This window comes from Mycteria americana, chromosome 19 (assembly GCF_035582795.1).
Source record: "Mycteria americana isolate JAX WOST 10 ecotype Jacksonville Zoo and Gardens chromosome 19, USCA_MyAme_1.0, whole genome shotgun sequence".
Lineage (NCBI taxonomy): Eukaryota > Metazoa > Chordata > Aves > Ciconiiformes > Ciconiidae > Mycteria > Mycteria americana.
The window spans coordinates 1,414,459-1,437,995 of NC_134383.1; the positions used below are offsets into that span (position 1 = coordinate 1,414,459).

General features: G+C 59.4%; 2 protein-coding genes across 3 annotated transcripts in view; one reads left to right on the plus strand and one right to left on the minus strand.

Annotated features, from left to right (window-relative positions):
• DSCAML1 (DS cell adhesion molecule like 1) overlaps positions 1 to 11,513 on the minus strand; it is a 104,831-nt gene extending 93,318 nt beyond the window's left edge. The window contains exons 1-2 of one of the 2 annotated variants that reach the window (XM_075521362.1): positions 11,214 to 11,513; positions 7,194 to 7,340 (exon numbers count right to left, since the gene is read on the minus strand). In XM_075521362.1, coding sequence (XP_075377477.1) covers positions 7,194 to 7,296 — 103 coding nt within the window. In that variant the 5' untranslated portion in view covers positions 7,297 to 7,340; positions 11,214 to 11,513. The remainder of the gene's footprint in view (positions 1 to 7,193; positions 7,341 to 11,213) is intronic. The other variant, XM_075521363.1, reaches the window with a different exon arrangement.
• The window catches only part of ZW10 (zw10 kinetochore protein), a 227,747-nt gene that overhangs the window by 57,469 nt on the left and 146,741 nt on the right, over positions 1 to 23,537 (plus strand). The gene's annotated exons all lie outside the window — the stretch shown is intronic.

The window sequence follows — 23,537 nt, forward strand, 5'->3', positions numbered from 1 at the left end:
ATTTGATGGAATAATTATATTCAAAAAAAACCTGCAGGAGAGCTCTCTCCCCTCTTAAAGGGCAGGATCATCAAACGTTCTCGCCACATTATTTGCAGTCACACCTTCTGCTGCATCTGCTCCTTTTAAAATCTCCAACTCCAATCTGATCTGAATATATAAATCTGAATTATCACAGCAAAAGGATGTGCTCACACCTTTTTTTATCTGTTGCCATGGCGATTAGATAAAATTCACGCCAAGTCTCTGGGGAAGGATGAAATGATTTCAGACAGAATCTCACCCCACTTGGTGAGAATAACGCCTGGAGCTACTTCCCTCTGTAACAGGTCTGGGCACATGTCGCAGCCAGAGAGGGTGGCAAGGGGTGGGGGAGAAGCCAGGACACCTTTAGAGATCTCGGGATCGACGGGGGAAAAGGTTTTGCAGCACCCCTAGACAGGGTAGGGTAGGACAACGCTCGTTTAAATCACATCAGGCTGCTCCACGCTGCGAGTCAACCCGTCCCAGGCAGAAGCTACAAAATTTAATTGAAAAGGCCAGTTCTTCGCCAGCCTTTTGCCCAACGGTCACAGCTTTCATCTCGGAGCTGTCTGGGCGGATCGCTCCGTGCACGCACCGGGAGGGAGCGGGGCAGGAGACGGCAGCAGCCCGGGCCCCCCTCTCCTGGGGGAAGCGGCAGGTCGCAGCCACCAGCCCCACGCGGGGCGGCCTCGTGCCCAGCGCGCTCAGACCCGCAGGCTGCTTGCTCCCAGGCACCTCGCTCCAAACCAGCCGGGGTTATTCCGCATTCAGGCACAACCCAATAAAAATGCTAACAGCCGGTAACGATCCTCGGTAACTTATCTCCTGTCCCCAAACCATCTCGCTGAAGACAAACACATAAACAAGGACTGCCTTTCGCCTCGCCGTGTTTATTCGGTCCCAGCTTCCAGCTTTCCTCCAGTAACAGGAGGCTGACGTCTCCCAGAACAAGCCTATTGATACAAGGACAATGCTGAATTATCCAGGTCCTGGCTCTGCTGCCCCTTGGATCGTCCCTCCGCGCCCCCCAGCACACAGCACCCCGGCCACGCTCCCGCAGCCCGGCGGGGAGGGAACGCTGCACCCATCGATCCTCGCCGGGTGTTTAATTGCCAGTAGCCTCATGCTGCTTCCCTCGACTCACCACGTCTTGGGAGGGATCGCAGCGGAATTTGTGTACTGTTACGCTTCTAATATTTCAGAGAAAAATGTAACGGGTGGCAGATGTTGCAAGGTACAGCAGGAGAGAGCATACATCTTCAGGGTGAACGGCCGCATTTAACCATGAGGAAGCTGCTGCGGTTTTATTTCCCACATCACTAAACAGTTGCTGAGATGAGTTTAAGAATCCCATAAACAGCCTTGGGCACTGCAGAGGATGGGACAGAAAGGACTGCTCAGGTCACATTAAGCTCACATCTGAACCACCGCAAACAGATCAGCTTAGATATTTTCGAAACTCCTGAAAGGCTACTGCCTAATCAAGAACATACACAAAAACATATCTAAAACTTCACACAACTTAATTTTTTTTTTCAGTTTCATCCTTCTGGCAAGCTTTACGTTTTGCTTTCCAGAGAAAGGACTTTGCGGATATCCAACGACTAGCTGAGCACATCCAAGTATCCGCAGCCCTCAAAGGATATGTATTCGGGTTGCTGAAAAAAGCAGCACCCTGAGAAATGTCTGTACCTTGAGAAGCGCTGTATTTAGATTTTTTCCAACACGATCTATCAAGTACACGAGACTGAAGCATCAAATAGCAGCTCAGCTCCGGGCTTGCCAGTCCAGTAACGCTTCCTGCCTCCAAATCATTGCTCTCCTGCGCCGCCCTCGCGAGTCACAGGCTACCGACAGGCTAGGCAAGGTGGGACGACAAATGCCATCGGCTTTCCCTCGCGGCCCAAGCGATGCCATTACACCCATGAGGACACCGCTTTAGATCTCCACGGAGGGGCACCCCGACAAAGTTACGCCCGCGCACGCAAGTGACGCCCACGTCCCAGCCGAGCACGCAACCTCCCGAGGCAAATCCCGCCGCGCTCTCGGGATGCGCCAGTGCAGGTGTGCCCCGACGGCCAAAAGGACCGGAGCCCAAGGACGCCACGCAGCCATCCTCGGGGCCATCCTTCCCACCCGGTGCAGCGCTCCCGGTAGCACAGCGGGCACCGCCTGGGCGGGTGACGTGTTTGTGCCAAGGCAGGCAAGCCCGGCTACATTTACACCACTGAGCCAGCCGAGCAACGGCTTGGGTGTAAGCGTACAGGCACGCACGTGCTCACAGGGTCGCAAGAGCCAAGCAATGCTCAAGTGAGCACGTCTCGACAGCAGAGGAAGGGCTGACAATTGCTCAAAAATCCACTCTTTCTAGTGTCTCAAGTTAGCTCCCCACATCACCACTTGCTTTTGCCAACTGCAGCTGGACACGCACTCCAAGAGTGCCCACGTACGTCGGATCCACGCTGGCACGGCTGCCACGCACCCCATTCTGCAGGACCTGTGGCTGCTGACATCGAGTTACGGCCGTGCAATGCCTGAAGAGAGACAAGTCAGTGCCACGAACTTCCGTTTCTGTGCCACGACCACCACAGCACGGCGACCAAAGCACCTTCAGTCGCATGTGCCACACAGTTCCTCCAAGCCAGATCCAAACCATGCACGTGCCTGCGAGACTCTGCACATTACCCAGCCTGGTGATAGTGCTTTAAAAATTTAAAAAAAGCTGTTTACCACGTTGAGTTCTTAAACCGGTTTGTAGCAGGAGCTTCTTTCTCCCTCTTCCCCTATGGGAAAGGGAGAGGGGCCTGTAAAGCGTTCTGCTCAGCCGCAGTCCTCCCACCCTCCTCCCTTGTTCTCCCCCCCAGATACATATCAAGATTCATCAATAGCAACAGAGTTTGAAATCACAGCCCGGGTGTGAAGCGCAATCTTATACACAGTCCCCGGTTCTGTAAGCACTGCTGCTCTGCTCCGAGTAAGCACCAGCCTACATTAAATGCCAGAGTCCTGCGAGTGGTGCTGCATGTTTGCGACAAGGCTGGGAACGAAAGGCAAGATTGATTTTGATGTGAGCACCAGCAAAGCAAATGGGTTTTTGAAAACCCTATAATTTCTCTGCAACCCTTGACTTCACTAAACACACATTTTTAGACTACAGCACAGTTAGGTAGGCATTAAACAAAAATGAGCTGCACTAATGATGATTTATGTGCGGGATAACCTTCCATAAAGAATTCATCTTTGATTTCAGGGTAAGTTACAGCGTTGCCGAGTTAACCAAATAACGCAACTCCCCACCAAAACCCCCTACTGCAGCAGGGCAAGGCAGACCCAGAGCACTTCCCGGCAACTGCTTTGAGATCTCGTCCAACGCAGACCCAGCGGGCGCTCCCAAGAAGACGCCCTCGCCGGGGGCTCCAGCGGAAGAGAGCCAGGCGAGGCACCCTCTGCAAGGGGAGCCCTCCCGGGCCGGTAAGGGCAGCGGCAACCCCAGCAAGGGGCCCCGCGCGCCCCGGGCTCCCCGCGCCGCGCAGGGCGCGGCCGCCCGCGTCCCACCACGCCGGCCCGTCCCCCAGCGGCGGGACCCCCGCGGGGACGGAGGGTTTCGCCCAGGCACCTCCACGGTCAAGCAGACCGCTCGCCGGCGGGGCTTTCTGCCGGCAAGGCGTCTCCGGCCCCGCGGAGGTCCTTCACCCACCAGCAAACCGCCGTCAAAAGAGCAGCAAGGCTTGTCTGAAAAGACACGGCTCGAAGGCCCAGCGGCAGAGGTTGGGAGCCCTGTAATCCCAATTAAGCGTGAAAAGAACCCGAGCAAGCTCACAAAAGGGCCACCCGGCCCACGTACGGAGCCGCGGGCCTGAGCTCGCGAGAACAGCAGCCCCAGGGGAAACGCTCGCTCTCCCTGTTTCTGAGCTACAAAATATTCCCGTTTGGCGGAGGGAAAACCAGGCACGCTACGGAAAGCGGACATTTACCGTGAAAATAACAACTTAAACAGAGTTTTCTGCCACAGAGAGGTCCGGATGGAGATTTTTCCCGCTCCTGCGCATTAGGACTGTTTATCCCCTGCTGCACCGAGACTTGCCGGGGAGATGCACAGTCTTCCGCAGGAAGCACTAGAGGAAAGTTTCGGGAAAAGCAGGGAGCTTGGCACGCTAAAGTTAGGAAAGAACGCCACGTTACGCAGCCAGCCGTAAATACGGCTTGGGTGTACCTCGGAGAGAGCTGCGGGACTTCCACACACCTTTTCTTTCCGTAGGCTGACTGGAGGAGAGCTGTGCAGCGCTGCGTCTGCGCAACTGCCTGCTCTTACGATTCTGAAAGCGCATCTGCGACTGACGGGAGCTATCGGGCCTCAGCACCGCGTTTCAGCTCTTCTCAGCCTTCACGCCGTGCACTCCAAACAGCAGGGACCTCCTCCTCCTCCTCTCCTCGTCTTCCTTGCTCAGAATTAGGACAGAAGCAGAGGTTCACCAGAGGTCAAGACAAGACCATGTTTTTGGTAACAGCAAAGCCAGTTTTAGCTCTAACACAAGAGCAATAAAAATATAAGCTTCAGGCAGATACTATATTTGTAATCCAACAGCAAAACATGTTTGCTTGTGTTGACTCTGCACTGTAACACAATTTATATGTTCTGTCTTTAGGGTAATTATTGCTTTAGAATGTTAAAATCGTTCCACTCTAATTAAATCATCATATTAAAAAATCCACTGCCACAGCAAACTTGAGAACAAGTCTGGTTAAGATCACACAAGCGCACGGATGCTCAGTTGACAAACTTGCTGCCGAGCGAACCAGCCACGCTCCGCAAACAAGGAGCACGGGCACCGCTCCGCCTCACCCCGCAGAACCCCGGGCGGTGTGAGCAACCGCCGCCTTTCCAGAAAGCGCTGCCAGAGCCGGCACGGCACCGCCAGCCCCCGAGGAACGAGCACCGCAGGTTCTCGCGCCGGTGGACCTCGCCGTGCCCCGCTCAGATGGCACAAGCCTGGGGTAGGGCAGAGCATCACCAGCCCTCGCTGCCCCAGGGGATGGTGCCACGAACCCCTCCGCAGTACCGAAGCCCACTTGCGTTCGCTCCGTCACGCAGACACAAGCGTTTCCTGGAGCCGAGCAGAGAAGGGCTGGCGAGGCTGCGGTGCCAGTCTGCACCCTGCCAAAGGGTGCCGTGCCTTTTCCAAACGCCAGCCTCCCCAAGCACGCTTTTAAACAGGCCTCTTGGACCACCCAGAGGTTTCTCACCTACCGAAATGAGACGGACATTTCTGCAGTACTCCAGAACACCCTGAAGTGCCAGAAGCTCCTTACACAGGCTCGTACTCGAGGAGGCCATTTGCTAAGCAAGAATCTCCCTTTCCGGGCAAAAGGCCGCTGCGGACGCAGTCTGGCTGCTGATCAACGCAAGCTCATCGCCCTGAACACCCGTCCGGGGAAGACCGCGCTCCTGAGGCTAAGAGTTTCGCCTCGTATTTCATCCCCAGACTGTCAGAGAGGGGTCAGTGCCGGGGAGGAGAGGCTCTGCCGACCTGGTCCCGATGGCAGGAAGGCAGTTGGCTCCCGGCCCCGGCGCCGCAAACCGTGACGGGCCCTGCGCCGGCCGGGGCGCAGCCCCTGTGGGGAGGGGTGCCCGTGCTCCCCGGTCAGGCACTCAGCCCGGCTCCCCCGCCACGCGGGGGGCTGCACGCAGGCCCTGCCGACGCATCGCGGCCCCGGGCGCCATCGCTCGCCGGCACGAGCCCCGGAGCACCGCTTCCCTTCGCCTGCCTCCGAGTGCCTGGGCTGTGCTGAGTCAGCAGATTAGCTGCACTCAGGAGGCACGGGCCACCGGCAAGAGCCACCGCAGCCCTCCGGAGAACCAGTCACCCCCCTCCAGGTGAAGCACTCGGCTTCTTAAGCTCCTTAAGAAAGAAGCATGCCTGCAAGAGGGATTAGAGCAAATCGCCTCTCGCGCTCGGTCAGCAGCTGCCCCGGCAGGCACCAGGCTCGCACCCGCTGCCGGTGGCATCTGCCCCCCTGCGTCTGCTCCCCACGGCACTGCCAGCGTAGCAACGCTGAGCCCTGGAGGAGCATCGGGACTTGCTGACCTGTGAGCAAATATCAAGCACAGAGCATTCACTTTGGGCAAAATCCTTTAATTCTCTCTGGATCCCCCTGGGGAAAGCAGTATTGATTGCGTTACTACTAGCTTACACACGCTGTGCAGGGCAGCCAGCGCTGCCATCAATACCGGCTCCGAGAAGGGAGCCAAAAGGTCACCCCGGTACACGGGGACACGGGGCCGGCCCCACGCCGTGCCCAGCACCCACCCGCAGCCCCCGTGCTGCTTCAAAGCCTGCGACGGGCCAGTCGTGCCCCATCAGTGCTCCGGCCACCGCTCCTCCCCGCTCCCCAGGGGACCGGCTGCGGAAAGACCCTGGTTTCAGAGGCTCTCTGCTCCCACGGGAACCCAGGGCGCTCTGCCCCTGCCAAAAACTCACGGGGCACTACCCAGGGGCAAAACGCCCAGAGCTGCAAAGTCCCTGCACAGAGACGGGCGCTGCCGTCCCTCCCACAGGCCCCCTGCCCGCAGATCAAAGCCAGCGCTGAGCGGGACGTGTCCGGGCTGCGGGGCAGGCACGTGGCACAGGGAGGCCAAGGAGCTTCCAGGTGCCAGCACGGGAAAGAGGTGCACGATGCCTTTTTTACCGAGTTCCCTTCCCCATGGCTGAAACGGCTGTGAAAACTTGCAAGAGAAGCTGGAATATCTACTTGTGCATCGTCCTGGCAACATGAAAACCAGCTCTGACCGCAGGACTCGGGACACGGGCAGACTCTTCTCCTGTTGCCCAGGCCCCAGCTGCCAGGTACCCAAAGCGAGCTGGCTCGCAGGCAGGCAGGCGGGCGGGAGAAGCCAGGACAGGGCACGCATGCCACGCTACACGAACCATCTGTGAGCCCAGAAATACACAAAGTACCAACCACAGCACCAAGGAGACCCTCAACACAACACGTCTGCTCACACCACCAGCGTCTTCCAGTGCGAAGCCACAAGATGGTCATCAATAGAAGCCTTTGCTTGGGCAGCACAGGCACGGACGATAAGCCAAAACCAGACCCTCCACGACAGTGAGTTTCACACATGGCAAAGCAGGTCAGATTTTCCAAGAGAACAGTGGCTCCTCTCTTACCTGGGATGATAGAAACGGTGTCTTTCTCCCAGGACACAACGCTAACGTATTCCTGCACTGAAGAGGGGATGAGGCACTTGAAAACAGCCACGTTTCCACGCATCGACCTTTGGTCCTCCACCCGAACGGTGTACGGTTCCCTGAAAACTGTAGAGAAAAGCAGATGGTTGGTAGCATGACAGTGCTGGAAGAAAACACACTTCCTTTTGCTTTAATCCCACGTTTCCCAAACAAACCAACCCACCCAGCAGCAAACTGCTTCCATCCAAAACACTTGGCCCACCTTCCTGGGGAAGGAAGCGGTTCTCCTTTGGAGACGGCAGCCCCGTGCTCGGCGCGCAGAGGGGACGCCTGGCCCGGCTCCTGCTGCCGGCACCCTGCAGCGGTCCCCAGCGTCACCCCAGCTTGCCACCAGGGCAAGCTGCTGGCTTTGGAGTCACCAAAGCTGCCAAGGCAGAGGTCTGCAGCACCCACATTTCAGTACAGGGACCAAGGGCGTTTCATAGCTGTACCGTCCACCCTCCCACCTTGAAGGTAATCGTTTCACCGCTGGACGCATGCCGAAAACGCAGTGGTGAGGCACCCGGGAGAGACAGCCTGTGGCAGAGCCTGGCACCCTCCTAAACCCACCAGAGGAATATTTAGGGAAGCAGATGACAATTTTCCAAGTCATGCCACAGTGGGAGCCGTGAGCTGTCCCCTCCACGTGCCCTGTTCCTCAGGGAGACGCACGTCCCTTTGACAGCTCCACACCGCTCCCTGGACCAGTGACAAGGAACTCCCCAGGGCCACAACCCTCCAGCAGCACCCGCTAGGTAAGCTGGATCCCCCCCACCCTCTTCAGAAAGACCAGAAGATGTCACCGTGCCCAGCAACACATGCAGACACCATAAACTCCTAAAGTTTAAGTATAAAACACAGTGAGCGCAGGTGCCTCCTTACGGTGACGCTAATCGTGCCCCGTAGGACGCGGGCACCCGGGCATCGCTATCGCAAGACAGACCTTTGCTTCATCATTTAACGACACCCCTCGGCCAGAACAAAAGCAGCTCAACAAACCCCCTAAGATAGAACTCCTTCGCAGCCCCAGAAGGAAGGTGTTTTCCCTGAGCAGTAAGCGCCCGCTGGCAACGCGTCGTATACCTCGCGCAAACAAGCAAGCAGCGAGAGGGTGACGGTGTTTCCACCTTGGTTTCCCAGGCTTTCAGGGCACCCTGCTCCGCTGCAAGAGGTCCGGACAGAAGCGGGGCACGGCGCAGGCTCCACCCCGGGGGGCTCGGCGACACGTCGCGGCAGGCTCCGCGCACCGGCTGCCGGGCAGAAGAGGCCAGCGGCAGCCGTAAAACAGTACGTTCCAAGGTGCAGAGGGCTGCCCAACCTCGCCAGCCCTCTGCCCGCAGCTCAGCCGCCCTCCTGGCAGGCGGAGCCCCCCGCCCCAGGGGAAAGCAGGGAAGAGGGGTCGGAGCGGCCTCCGGCTCGCTCCCGTTATTCACCCGGTGCCCCGGCAGGGAGGACGAGGGCTGGCACCGTGAGGACACGGGGAGAAGCCTACCACGGAAAGGGACTGCAGAGCCAAAGCAGATTAGCTAGCAAAAGCCTCCTTAATCACAGGGAGCAGGAGGTTTATTCACGGGCTTTAAAGGCCAGCGGGGGCCAGGAGGAGCATCCAGCCCGGCCTCCTGCACGCTCACCGCCACCGCGACTGCCCCGGCCCGGCGAGGACTCGCGCACGGGCACCCGTGCTTGCCCCGGCGGCTGCCCCAGCAGCCGGCCCCAGGCCGGGCACCGCTCCGGCTCCGAACCACGCTGGCCGCCGCAGCCGGGGCTTCTGGCCTTTCGCTGCCCCCGGGAATAATTGCAAGGGTAACATCCGGCCACAACTAGCCCGCTTAAAGCTTCCAATTGGCTAAAGAGATTTGTTCCATGTGCTCACCAACAACTTTTCCAAAGCTGCCAGAGATTTTTCCAATTTCTTATGTTTTCAACTGCATTTTATTTATTTGCTTTCTGTATACAGCTTTAATTGGCTTTACTTGGTGCATTGCCGTTACAGAGCACTGGAGAGCGACTGGGATGCAAGAAGGCCGGGAGGAAGCAGAAGCGGGGGAACGTTTCACGGCCATTTCCAAATGCCATAAAGCCGAAGCGCTTCACGCCGCCGCAGCTGGGGCCGTCCCGGTGGCCCTCGGAGCCCTGCGCGGGGGCCCCCACCACGTACTCGTGCCTCCCGCTAATCGCGCCTGCTAAGAGGAGGGGGGAGGCTGGGCTCCCAGCTGACATCCCACTGACAGGAGGGGTGCGTTCAACCCAGCGTGGAGAGCGCGATGAAAGCCAGGACTCAGCCCTGCTACTGACGTGCTACGATCCCAAGGAAGCCCTCAGCACGTGGGAGGAGAGCGAAGCAAAGGCTGCCCGGCCGGCGGGAAGGCCAGGACCAAGACAAGCTTTCTCCCCTGCAGCGCATCCAGAGCGCCAACTCTCCGGACAGCCAGAGCTGCCACCCTTGCCGCCCAAGCCCCGGGCACCCACAGCCCCCGGCACCATCGCCTTCGCACCCCCTGCCAGGGAAGTCTGCAGAACACCACAGTTCCAAGCCACGTCGAGCCCAGGGTCGCCAGCACCAGCGGGGCCGCGATCGTCCGCTCGGAAGCTCAAGCCAGCCCCGCGCAGGCAATCGCCTGCTGCTCACCGCGGAGCCGGCCGGGGTGCCGCAGCCCTCGAGGCCACCCAGGACACGGCCGCGTCGCCCCGCGCCGAGGGGCCGCTCGCCCTGCCGCACCCGGGCTGCCCCGCGGGAAGCCCGGCCTGTGGCGCCCGGCACAAGGAGGGCAACAGCTCCGTGCTGCCCGCCCGCCTTCACTACGCCCCGTCTGTTGCCGTCCCTCCTCCGCCGAGCTGTGGTTTATAGGTAACCTGATGGTGTTGGTAAATCATTCACTCTGCAGAAGGGGGTTAATACCAATTTACTCTGCAGTACAAGGTATTAAAATAAAAAACCCTGTAGTCACTTCTGTCATGTTCCCTCTGCTAGCCCCACTTTTAATAGGTTACATAATGAAGCCATTCCTGGGCTATTAGCCCTCCTCAACCTGGTCAATAATTTACTGTAATGGCTTTTGGAATCAGCTCTTTGCCATATTCCTCTTTTTTTTTTTTTTTTTTTTTTCTCAATAAGCCTTGGCGTGCTGGGGCTGGATGCTACAGTGGCAACAGACAGGCTCGAGGAGGGCTGTGGGACACAGCGGGGGTCTCCCCACCAGGGACAGATGCGGTCCGGCTCCTCCCGCAGCCGTGAAAAGCCCCCACGCGTGGTCGGGTGCGACGACCCTCTCAAAGGCAGAGGAGCTCTCCCGCCGCGAGGCTGCGGCTGCACCACGGCCTCCAGGCACCCGCTGGAGACCCCCGCGCTGCGCGTCCCTTCCCCGCTGGTCGCTCCGGCCCCCTCCCGGCCAGTAACCGGCCCGAGTTGGAGCCGGCTCTCAGCTGGGGCAGGACGCTGTTTCGCAAACGCGTATTATTGGCAGGCCTGCTTACCCAGCACCCTGCCCTTCTCCCTGCCCTCCGTCCGCGCGGCATCGATCGATCCCCCCGCAACAGGCCAGCGCAGCAGCCCTGGCTCCGTGCTCCGCGCCCCGGGCGGGCAGCAGCGGCACCCGCCCGGCAGCGCCTTGTGGCAGGGCTGCCGGAGCACCCCAAGGCGCAGGCAGAGCGGCACGGCACGGCAGCCCTGGCGAGGCAGCAGGCGCTCGGTCCCGCCGCTCCGCGCGGGACGGCGATGGCACACGGCTGGCAGCAGGACCGCCTGCTCCCATCCCCACTGAAAACAGCCCGGCTCCGCGGGTGGGACAGCCGCGCTGCCGTCCTGACGCCGGCACGCTGCCGGTCGGCAGCGTTACTGGCCCACGCCAGGGAGACAGAGGCGAGCGGGGTGCGCTCGACGGGCCAACGGGCAGGCCATGGAGAAGACCGGAGAAAAGCCAGCACCTCGTCCAAACCCCCGCGCCCACAGAGAGCTCCTACCTGCTTTAACACGGATATTTGGGCTCCTGATTTTGCCAGCCGAGTTCTCCGCGGTGCAGAAGTAGTCGTTGTCGTGGATAAAGCTATTGAAGGCTGATGGCGAGAAGGGGTAGAGCTGCAAAGTCCCATTGGCATGGACATGCCGGATGTGGGGCACATCGTAGATGTCGTCGCCCGTGGCCAGGTACCACCGAAGGACGGCGCTGGGTGACCCTGCTGCCGGGCAGGGGATCACCACCCCCACTGTGCTGGAGAAGGTGACCTGCTGGATAGAGTCGTTCACAAAGTAGAGGCTGGTTCCGACATCTTCAGCATGTGCTGCGGAGAAAGCAGAGACCACAACGGCAGGGGGTTACTGCAGAAGTCGCCGATCCCCGCCGGGACAGCGAGCACCCCCCGGCACAGCTGCCCCGGAGCGCAGCCCCTGGCCCCGCCGCGCAGCAGAGCCGGGGAGCAGAGGAGCATCAGTGCATGGGCTGGAAGCATAAAGGCCACCTTCACAGGCCAGCGCTCTTGCTGGCAGCACGGATCAGGGATCACAGGCACCTAACCAGGACAACTAAGGGCTGCGCAAGCAAGGAGCGGTACCCAGGGTATCCCCCCCAAGGCCTCCCCAGACGGCCGCACGCGCGTAGGTGGCTCCGAGCGCGTGGTTCGGCCGTGCCTCGGCACCCACAGGCCCGAGGACACCCGTGCGCAACAACAACCGCCGCCCGAGCACGACAAACCAACACCGTTTCTCCCGCAAACCCCAGCGTCCCCCAGCCCGGAGCCGCAGGCAGCCAGCACCCCCGCGCCTCGTCGGCTCCCCGCACAGCCCCTGCCAGCCCGCAGCCGCCCATCGGCAACGCTGAGCAGGACAGAGATCTTTCACGCTACCCTACCACCGCCTCCAAAAGCTGCAGCAGCCCCTAGGAGAGGGGCAGGAAAAGCGGGTTCAGCGCTGCTCCCCACTCCCAGAGCCAGAGGGAGGGGAAGCCCAGTCCCCCCCTGCCCTAAGCCCGAGCTGCAGCCGGGCACCAGGCATCGCTGCACCACCCAAAGACTGAGACACGCAGCGTTCAAGGACACAGTCTGAGGCAGAGCTTGCAGCCACCCAGATGCCCCGGAGCAGCTTTCCAGGGCACCACGAGCGCTGCAGAAAAGCGCTTCCCTTCTTCAAAACGAGGGAAGGGACCTCTTCACCCAACTCCTCCAGTCTCTCCTTCCCACTCTCCAGGACCATGAGCTCCCCCTTCTCAACCAAAGCAAGCAAGATTGCCTATAAATAAGGATGAGGAGGCCCCCAGTCACTTAGATCCGTTTTCTTTTTTTAGTCGCGCTCTTTCCAAGTGGGCGGAAGGACAGGGATATAGAAAGCGGCCCTCGGCGGGTGTATTAATAGCTCTGGCTGAGAACACCGCTCGTGGTGCTGCAGAGCCAATAAGCAGATCAGTACCGCGCCGCCGGTTCAAAACGAGTCACGGGGGACCCTCTGTGACCTCGATTTCTTAACTTGGGGAGGAGGGGACAGGAGCAGGGGGAGAAGGAAAGCCTCATCCGTACGGATAGCCTTGCCTCGGCTCTGAGGGCGAGCGCACCACGGCTGCTCGCCTGAGCAAGGGCTGGCCAAGTGTCACCGGCCACAGCCACTTGCATCTCCCCACAAAGCTTCCTCCAGCACCCGGCAGCGGCGAGCACGTCCCTCCGGGCTCGGTGCTGTGCCACCGGCCCGCTCCATGCCGTCCTCAACCGGGTCAAGCTGGGAAATCCCAAAACACCTCGCCCCTTTTCCCAGAGCAGGGTCCTCTCCGTCCTTCTCCCAGCTGGACGGACACCCTCGTGCCTCTTTCGGCACCCATGCAATCAGGGGCGAGAGCACCTGGTTCTTGCTCTCTGTGTACCTGCACCGAATCGCCATCTAAAATGACAAGTTCCCTCCTTTGCCTGCTCAGAGCCCTACTATCCCACGTCAGGGGCGCGGCACAGCCAGAGCTGCCCAGCAAAGCCACCCACGGAACAGAGTAGCCGACTAGCAAGGTCCAGCGCTGCCACCACACAAGACAACAGATCTGTAGGTCAAGAAAGCATCTCCCTATCTCCCCACACACCAGTGCACTCGCTTCCCTGTGTCCATGCACAGGTAGAAGTAGACAAAGCCATTTATTTTTTCCTCCCTCACTGACAAGCGCCGGAAGAACAATGGACCAGAGGAGTAAAGCTCTCCAGCCGAGCCTCCCGCGCAGCAGCGCCGGGCTTTGCAGAGCTACGGGGCCACCGCACGGCCCTGCAGATGTCATTTTGTGACATCTCCGGGCTGGTTTGTCGTCATGAATCAGCATTTCCCTTCATCCGAACAGCGTGGAGCTTCTCCCAAATACATGAAAGAGAAAAATGCACATTTGCAGGCAGAGGAAGGAAAACAAAGCACGTGCGAGCAGCAGCGTGCTATTTGTGGCAACGCCTGTCGCCCGAGCAAAGCAGAAGATGGCTGGAGCCGGGGCACGCGGCGTGCAAGGCGCGTAGCAAAAGCCACCCTTCGCCCATCTGCCGGCTTCGGGCCAGGAACATCCCGCTGCGCTCAGCACCCCGTCATCCACCCGGCTCTGCCCCGGGCTCCATCCACCATCTCCACCCCAGACCCCAGCCCACGGCTTGGGAAGGCTCCTGCCGTAATAAAGGTCGGAGAGCAGCCACAGCCTGACAGGGAAATATCTTCTTCCCAGGAAGGTTTAGAGATGGACGGGTGAGGGGCCGCGGTGAAGAGTGGAAAAATACCTCATAAACAGAGACATCCAGATTACCCATAAAGCTTTTTCAGGTCAAAGGGGGAAACGGATTTTTAATAGAAAATGGAAGTTATGGGATTGGCAATAGTTATGTGACAGACGCGTAGAGTTAAATCCATATAATCTCCTTTACCATTTAGCATTGAGCACCATCCTAATTCCGTGTTTCATAAAACTGTCTCCAAATCACCGAGGGAGATTAAAAATTTAGAAATAGCACTGCAATATTTTTAAACCAGAAATCACTGCTCACATCTGGTCAGATGTGCTGACCCTAACCTAAATATCGAGGGCATTAATTCACACGAAGCCGAAAAGAGGAGGCTAGAGGAGCCAAAACGGAACGGTTTCTGCTGGGGAGAAGGCAGCGACGCAGGCGCACAGCACCAACCCTGGAGACCAGCCCGCCGGTAGCTGGAAGCCACACAAAGCCCAGCGCGTAGCCGGACACCGTCTAGCTTGCTCCGAAAGGCAGGTATTTTAAGTTATCAGAGTGCAATCTTCTTAAATTGTAGTAAATTGCAACCTAGAGGTATTGAAATATTAATATCTCTATCTGAGCTGGGAGAAGCAAGTCATTTTGCTATCATCCCTCAGGAATATTTACTAGCCTCGATCGCTGGACTTCCCAAACTCCCATACCTTCAGCGGCACAGCCGAGCTCGGCGCTGCCAAGCAGCGCGCTGGGCAGAAAGCTCGCATCCGCCCTAACGAGCGGCTAAGGCAGAGCGGCCATAAACCGACCCCAGGGCCCGTCACCAAGCCACGTATTTCTGGAAGAGGCAGCCGAGACCTAGGTGCGAGTCAGAGGCTGAAACCTCAGCCCGTGTAAGCGCAGAAGTGCCATCACCTCCCAGGCGAGCGCCCAGCAACGCAACCCCTCCTCCCCTCCGAGCCGCCCGGGGAAGAGCCTGTCCTTTTCGATGAAGGGGATTTAGGACTGGTCTCAGAAAACGACCGGCTTCGCGCCAGCGCAATTAGAGCTGTTTCTCCTGAGCTAAGAAGCCTTTTCCGCCCTCGACGCACACGCGTCACCTGCGTTAGCAAGCTGCTTGCTCGGGACCCCACGGCCAGTCCCGCGGCCGCCCAAACCCAGCAAGTTTCTCAAGGCTGAGCAAGGTCCTTTGCGCATCAGTAGCCGGGTGGAAACGCGACAGAGGTGGGAAAAGGCTAAACAAGGCGTGTTTCGAGGGTGTACGTGCAATCCTCTGGGCACGGGCAATCCAGCCTGGGCTGCTACCGTCCCTCAAGGGGTGGCAGAGATCCGTGACTGCCCGAGTATTTCTTTACAAAAGAGTGGCCGCTGGAGGCTCGACTGTTTGCCACAATTAAGCGTGTTGCTGGCACTCCAAAGGAGGTGTTGCGGCACCTCAGAAAGGGCAGGCACCGGGCTGGAGTTCACGTTACCCCGCTGGCAGCACCCTTCCCGAGACCTGCCTCTTGGGCTCGGTGCTCTGACCGCCCAGGTGCCCACCCCAGCTTCCTCCACGGCCAGGCGAGATGCTGCCGAGGCACCGCCACAGCAGAAAGCCCACCCGCAAGCCAGCAAAGGGACCGTAGGAGCCACCGGGGCTCCTCCAGCCACCAGCTGTAAGGGGCTGCAGGGAGGCTGTGAAGAACAGCAGGCTAATCACCACCTCGCCGCTCATTTATTATCCTCATTAAGGGTGTTTGACACCTGCCCTGTTCAAGGAGAAAGTGAACCGAAGCTTGGCACGCATTGCGGGGTGGGAATTACAGGTAGGTGGCAAGTCCTAATCTTTCCTCTCTACTGCTTTAAGATGCGGCAGTAATTCCATCACATACTGCCTGCACGTTTGTAACGCTGGAGCAGTCTTTGGCCTTCCCTGGAACGAGCTTCCTTCAAGCCCTCATCTTCCGGACACTTTCAATAGCCTTTCTCCTAATGAAGGGAGCGACCTTGGAGCTGACGGAGCGAGAAGGGACATCTCCGAGCATCACGGAAGGGACGGCGAGAGGAGCGGCCGAGAGAAGGTAAGAAACACGGAGCAGCGTACAAGAGGCGCACACCCTGCCAGGAGCACGGCGCAGCCGCAGGGGATGCCACCCCGCCGCGGTGGCTGGCCGGCCCAAAGGGTTAAAGCCGTGCCTCCGGCCTCCCCCCCCACGCTGTGCCCCTCAGGGCCGGTCTAGGGGGGGGGAAATAGTGCCACAAAATGCCGAGCGTGGCCCGGGGCGTTCGGCTGGCGCCCAGCACAGCCGCAGCGACGGCAGGTACCTGCCACAGCACCTTCCCTGCCCCAGCCTTGCATTTCGGCCACCGCAAGAGTCCCACCCTTGCGGCACAGTCCCTCTGGCCCGAGCACCGCAGTCGTTCCCCACGCCGCAGCCGCCGTCACCGCGAACCGAAGAGGGAGCGAAGGAGAACGCTGCCTCTGGTCCTCTGCGGGTAAGGGCACCGCTCAAACGCGCTTGGAGTGCAAGCTGCCCGCTCCTTAGCGCATCTGCATGGAAATTAAGGCCTGAACCACCTCCAGCTATTACGACAGCACCCGGGCTGAGGCTGTAACCCTTGCCTGGAAAAAAAAAGGCGCTCCCCGCTGATTTGCCTGGCCCCTGAACCTCCCACATCGGCCTGCTCACCCACCAGTCTCACCACCCCATCCACACAGGGTGGACATCCCCCAGCTCTGCGCCACCTCCCGAGCCCCCAACCTGCCCCAGCTCCCCCCGGGGGCCCTCTGCTCCGGGGGGTGAGGGACCAGCCCAGGCAGCACAGGCAACGGCCTCTCCCTCCCCTCCCACAGCCACGCTGAACACGACGCCTGAGGAGCTGCAGCCGAGTCCCAAGGGGGCACCTGGTGACGTTACCGAGCCAGGGCGACGGCAAGGTGCCCCCAGGGGAGGCCGGGGCCGAGCCAAGCAGGTACAAGGGGCGGGAGAGGGGACGCACCAGAGGCCGCGCACGCCTGCTGCCAGGCTTTCTCCGGAGCCACCGGTCCGTGCCGTCCGGCACGCCGCAGCCCACATGCTGGCTTTACGAGGCGGAGATGAGGATCTCCATCACGCGGCCGACAGGTATGAGAAACGAGGGGAACGGATCAATAGAGCAAGCTCCAAAACCTCGCTCACCTTCCCCTTTTCCCCTCTAAGTTGTGCCTGCTGCCTTCTCTCGCGGAGAGGAGCTGACACAGCCAAGAGGCAGCAGCTGGGGCAGGCAGCAAGCGTTAGCAAGAGTCGGGAAATGGATTTCCTAAATATTTGGTACAGCTCTGCTGGCAGATGATGGCGGCAATATGCAGATTGTATGTGGTGGGGTTTATTTCTCAAGGATCTACAAGCAGGGAAAGGGTAACTCACAAAATCATGATTATGTAAAAATACGTAGCTGGCTATAATCTAGATTTCAAAGACAAGAAGCACTCTGCACCCAAACCTGCCGCTGCATAAGCCTCCCAGTAAAGCACGCGTCGTAACGACCGCAACGCCTGACCACCTTCCTCCTTCGTGCCCTCCTAGGAAGTCGCGCTTATTAGCAGCACGCTTATTTGGGTGCGAGACGACTTCACGTTATCCCGGGCACAGCCCAGAACTCGCGTGCTGCCGTGTCAGAAGAATTCCTGCCACGAAGAGCCGCTTCCAGTTTTCTCCTTGCGCTGGGCCGCTCAGCTGCCCCCGAGGCGGGCAGAGCGCTCCCGCCCCTCCGCCCCAGGGCCACCTGGCAGAGAGCAGAGCACTGTAGCAGAAAGGCGCCCCGGGCCACGGCTGCCCAAAGCCAAGCCTACGGCTCCCAGGCAGCCCCCGTCTCCGGGAAGGGCTGCTCGGCAGCACAGCCCTGGCACTCGCTACTCACGCGAGGCACGGCCCATTCCTCCAGAGAACAAACGCACCAGGAAATATTAGGCTTGCCTGGATCGATTTTCGCGTCCCCGGGCAGGAGCGGCCCCGAGCCCACGCCAGGTGCAGGTGAGGGCTCTGGGCAAGTCGCCATCGTGGCTCCTTGCGCTGGGCAATTTTGGCTATCCGCAGGATAAACAAACACTGGGCACGGCGAGGAATTCAGCACTGCAGGCTTCTCCTCCGTGCATTTAATGAGGTTTCCATGTTTCATTTCAGAGACAAACGAGCGCTGTGCCACACTGGGGGGCCGAGATGGGGAGAGATTAAAAAACGCAAGCTGCATAGTTCACTGCACCCAATACAGGAACATAATGTAAATATAATGCCAATATAAATCAGGCGGCAGAGAGATCCAGCAAGAACACGCAGGGAGATGCTTTCCCAGCTCCAAGCCTTTCAATTTTGACCAGTATGCTCTTCATCACGCCGCTCGCCACTCACCTCCCCTCCGCCTCTGCCTGGCTGCTCTCCCTCCCAGTGCCAGACCGTCTTTCTGCTCGACTCCCTGTTTGTTGGCTTGCCAACCACCTATTTTTGTTTATTTTATAAGCGGGGGAGAAATAAGCAGCTACAGCCCATCGAGGGATTTCTAAACTTCAGTGGTCCCCTGGATCAAATGTTTTATTTGCTTTCAGTTTCCACTTGAGCTCTTGTTCTACAGCAGGAACACGTTAAAAGGATGTGCTTCGATGCCCAGAAATATTAAGTATCTGAAAGGTTTATCATGCATTGAACAATTCCTTTTTTTTATCCTATTATTATAATGAGACTTCCATCGTACCGCTGTCCTCTCTTTGGAACCGTTCCACTTTAACACTTTCCATCACTGAGGCTGTTCAACACTGAAGATACATTTTATTTCTTAAAAAAGAGAAAATGAGGCCACGAGGAGTTGCGCTAATGGAGGCTTTTAATTTGCTCTTCTCAGACGAGAGAGCTCTGTGGGAAGAGATCCCTTTTCCAAGAAGCTGGGGCTGAAAACATGCGAAAGCGATAAACGCAGCACAGCTCGCTCTCGTTTGGACTATTGGGGGGAAGAAACTGTAGTGTCCTCAACAGTCACTTGTTTTCGGTTTTGTTTTTTCCTTTTAGCCCAGTAAAAAATGCAAATGTAAGCAACGCAGACGCTGGCACGTTCAGCTCAGCAGATCCTAAACACAATAGCGATTTTGGGTAAAGCTCCCAAACGCAGTTTGATTCCAGCTCGAATAAAGCAGCTATTCCATAATTAATAATTGATGGAATAATTGATCATCACCACACAACCGGCCAGGATGCCCTATTAAGCCTCGTTAAATATTTTTCAGTGGAGTAACGTGCAGAGAAAGGGGTAACGTAATAGGCAGCGAGAGGAGTCTCGTGTAAGGAGGCAGCCCCGTCCCCCTTCTTTCACTTTCCTCATTTCCTAAAATTTCCCCCTTGCTGTTCGCAAATGTCAAAAAAGATAATTAGGGCAAATGTCATTTGACATTCTCCAAGCAGACGGTTTTCCAAAAGGTGGGCGCTTCCATCACCGCATCTGCGGATCGCGTCATGTGCAAAGAGGTAATTTATTACAGAAACATAATTAACAATTCCCGCAGAATCGGAAACGGGCAATTCCTTTCTGTAACATCGATCGACCGTTGTAACAAACGCACCGTGATTTAGCGCCCGTGCTACGTGCAGCTCCTCGGCTTGCTTTTTTAACTGCATCTACAGCGGAGACTGGGTTTAGAGCGTTACCTCTATAGATTCGGACAGCGTTCACTTAATCTCCAACTTTAAATGGATCTGTAATCTTTAAGCGCGCACCTCCTCGACACGCTTGTCGCAAGATTCTTCCCCCCACCCAGCCTGAGCTATGTCAAGCCGCCGGGACACACTTCACGCGGCGTTCCTAGAGGCAAGGACGCGATTTTTAGAGCGTCGCCGGGCTTGGGCCGGCTCTCGGGATGAGGCTGTTGCCCCGGCAGTCCCGGAACGCGGGGACGCGGCGCACGGCTCTCGGAGGCGCCGCTGCGAGCCGCGGTCCCCGCTCCCGCTCGCCGGCCCGGGCGGGAAGATGCCGCGGCCGTCGGTGCGGCGCTTCGTCCCCGCGCGGCCCCCGCCGCCCCGGGGCTCCGCCGAGCCGCGGCTCCGGGGCGGCTCCGGCCGCGCTGCCGCCGGCCCGGCCCCGCTCCGCGCTCCGCGCCGCTCCGTCCGGGGCGAGCGCTCCGACGAGCCGCGGGCAGCGCGGGGCCGGCGCCCCGACAGCCCGGTCGCCGGCTGCCCGGGGGGTGCCCCGGCGGCGCCCCGAGGCCGGCTCCCCCGGCGGGGCGCACCGGGAGCCGCGGCCCGGGACGCCGCTCCCGCGGAGAGCCCGACGCCGCCCGGCCGGTGCCCGGCGGCCCCCCGCCCCCGGGGCCACGTACCTTTCCGCAAAGAGTACAGCAGGAAAAAAGTTACCAGCCACATGCCATAAAGAGCACCTACGGCCCCGGGCTGCGGCGCAATTGCGGGCGGTGCGGTGCCCCCGGCGTGCCGCGCTCCCTGCCGCCGCGCTGCCAGCCAGGGTGCGGTGCCCAGCGCCGAGCTCGCCGCCGCTCCTCCTCCCCTCTCCCGGCGAGTGGCGTCGGGAGGGTGGGCCGGGCTCCCGCGCACTCCCCGCCCCCGCGCCCCGCTCCCCGCCGGGCCCGCCGAGGGCTGGGAGGGCCGCGGCCCCCGCCGAGCGAGGCTCCCTGCCGAGGAGACACCACCCCCCCCCCTTCCTCTTCCTCCTCCTCCTCCCCCCCGGCCGGCGGAGGGCGGCAGCCAGCCCCGGTGCGAGCGGGCGGCGGGTCGCGGTCGCGGCCGCCCTCGCCCCGGCCCGCTGGGCGCCGCCGAGCCGACCAGCGCAAGCACCCACGGCCGCAGCCCCCTGCGGGCGCGCCCACGGGGGTTCGTGACAGCTGGGTCGCGCCGGGCACGCTCCGTACCGCCGAGCGCTCTGCCGCAGCCCCGGGGGCTGGCGCACCGGCCCGCTCCCTCCGGCCCCCGCAGACCCGCACCTCGCCCGCGGGCAAGCCCCGGCCCGGCCACAGAGCCGCCCCGCGGGGCTGGGGACGCAGCAGCGCGGCGGGGCCACCCCGGGCTTGCAGCTGGCAGCGCTCCTCCTCCCCGGGCCCCCGGGCACCTCTTAGCAGCCCGAGGACAGAATTCAGGTTCCCACGAGACGAACGGCACCGGCCCGTGCTGCTCCCGTGCCAGGGGACGTAAGCAAGATAGGGCCTAGCAGACTTCATTACACATTCATCCCTCTAGCCAGCACATAACAAATCGACACTAGTTAATGCTTCGCTTTGGGGTGTATTTATGTAAGGCTTAATTCAAGCCTAGGATCTTACTCCCCAAGACTTAGTTGCACCAAAGCCAATTTGTCTGGACCGTTAGAGCGGTTCAGAATGTCTCTTCTTGAAGTGATTATAGCAGGTTTCCTTTGCTTTCCAAAACAGCCTTTCCAATCCCAGTTTGTTGGAAAATAAACAGAAAGGAAGATTGAAGCATTCTGATTTCACACAAAACAACAAGTAGAAAAAGCATTATGTACTGATTTTTAAAAAAGCACTGTTGAAGATTTCGTTAAAAGCCTAACCATCACCACCCAGTAAAAAAATTAGAACACCACCACCTCCTCAGCCATTTTCAGCCTGCACCGGTTCATTGCAATTCTTCGTACTTGGGAGTCCCTTGGAAGAGCCAGAGAGCTCACCCACACCGCCGAGGTGGTACTTGCACAGCGTGGGTGAGCGATTCCCACCTCACAGAGGAGGGACACGGCCAAAGCACACGAAGAAGCTGGCAGGGCTAAGGCTCCCGCACACCCACCCCGCGTCCCCCTTCCCCTCCCTACTCCAGGCCACCTGCACCAGAGATACCCTCATTTTAGTGACGAGCGTGAGGAGGCCAGCTGTCACCTAGCCCATGTACATGCACCCGCCCAGACCTCAGTGCCGAAAAGCCAACAGCAGAGGCGGGAGCAAACGCTGTGCTCGTGCTGCGCAGGTCTGACACACCACAGCCTTTCCTCCTCCTCCTCTCCGAGGATGTGCTTCCCCTTCCTCGGTGCTGCCAAGCTGCGTAGCTCCCTCACCACCCCCTACTCAGCCCGTTCCCAGGCCACCTCAGCAGCTCTGTCACGGTGCGTGGGTGTCCCCGGCACACAGCCCTCCTCCCACGCGTGCATGTGCTCCTCCCAGCCCCGCACCGCTCGCTGCTGGCTCACTCGTACCCCTGGCCGTGCCATCAGCGTCCCGAGAGGCGATGAAGCAGCAGCTGATGCACACCCGGTGCCCACACATCCCTCTAGGAATCGGGGTGCATTTCAATTGCCACCTACACCCGTATACAGATGTTAGCTGATACTTAGCAAGGAAATTGGTATTCAGGCCCATACCCAAGGCAACAAGCAAATCCCAGGCTCTGGGGAGCCCCAGCCACATGCCAGGCATCTGCCCCTTCCCTCCCCGGCAGCTGCTGCAGGATGGCAGCACAGGCCAGGCTGCTAACAGGAATCTTCCAGCCACAGAAACTGCTACAGCTTTCTGCAATCCGGCACGCCATGTGTTGGACTCGGGTGCAGTTTCTACCCTCCTACACTCAGGAGTGAATGAAACGGGGGCGCGGGGGCTGGCGGGGCACCCGCTGGCACAGCACCCGCAGGGCCTCACAGATCTCCATTTGAGGCACATGTGCAGGGGGAGTAGATGCTACTCACTGGTTCATTTTTAGCTCCCTTGGCTGTTCAGCATCTCCACTGAGTTTCCTCATCATCCCTAGCTCAGAGAATCAGCCTCTACCGAGAGCCCTAACCTCCCCCTGCCAAAAGCACCTTCCTCCAGGACAGCATCTGCTGGCAAGAGGGGAAGCAGCACAAGAGGAGACAACAACTAAAGGCTGACAGCGTGAATGACCAGCCCCGGGTCACACTCGGGGAGCCATGGCGAGTCCTTGAGCTGTCTGTGCCGTTCATTACGGCCCTGTTTGCTCCTCCATTGATTGTTCAGCCCAGGCCATTTGTCAGCCTCCTGAGCCCAGTCGCACGTGCGGGTCTGGCAGCGGAGGGCAGGCAGCCAGGCGCTCCCCGGAGCTGGCTCCTGCGAGCCCACACCTGGGACTCGGCTCCTGCCCAGCAGCCACCATTTAGGGACATCAGCCTTCCCGCAGCTCCCGCATTTGCATATGCACAGGAAGCATTTGTGCATCGCCTTTGCACGAGCATTCAGCCCAGAAAGCTGGTATCCTGCTACCATCCACCCCATCAGCAGGCTGGAACGGCGTCATGTGCTTCATACAGCTGTCATCGGGAAGGGCTGAAAATCATCTCGTTAATTATTTGGGCAGCGCTGACCTGCACTTTGGCAGCACATAGGAGGCTCCCAGGAAGCTAGGCCGGCACTAACACGCTGGGAGAAGCGTGTCTCACGCTCCCTGTAGCCACTGACCTGCTAACGGGGAGCGAGCAACCTGCCAGAGCCAGCAGCAAGCCCAGCTGCACAGCTAGCTAAAAGCTGAAGCTCATACTAAGGAATTATTTCCCTGGCTCAAACTCCACACAAGGCACAGGAGAAATTATAGCAGCACATGCCCGCGCGCGGTGCTGAGCCCCAACAGGCTACCCCCTTCGGGAGAAGGGGCCCTCTGCACTTCACCACAGCAGAACACGGACAGCAGGGTCCTTCCCCTCAAAAGACACGCT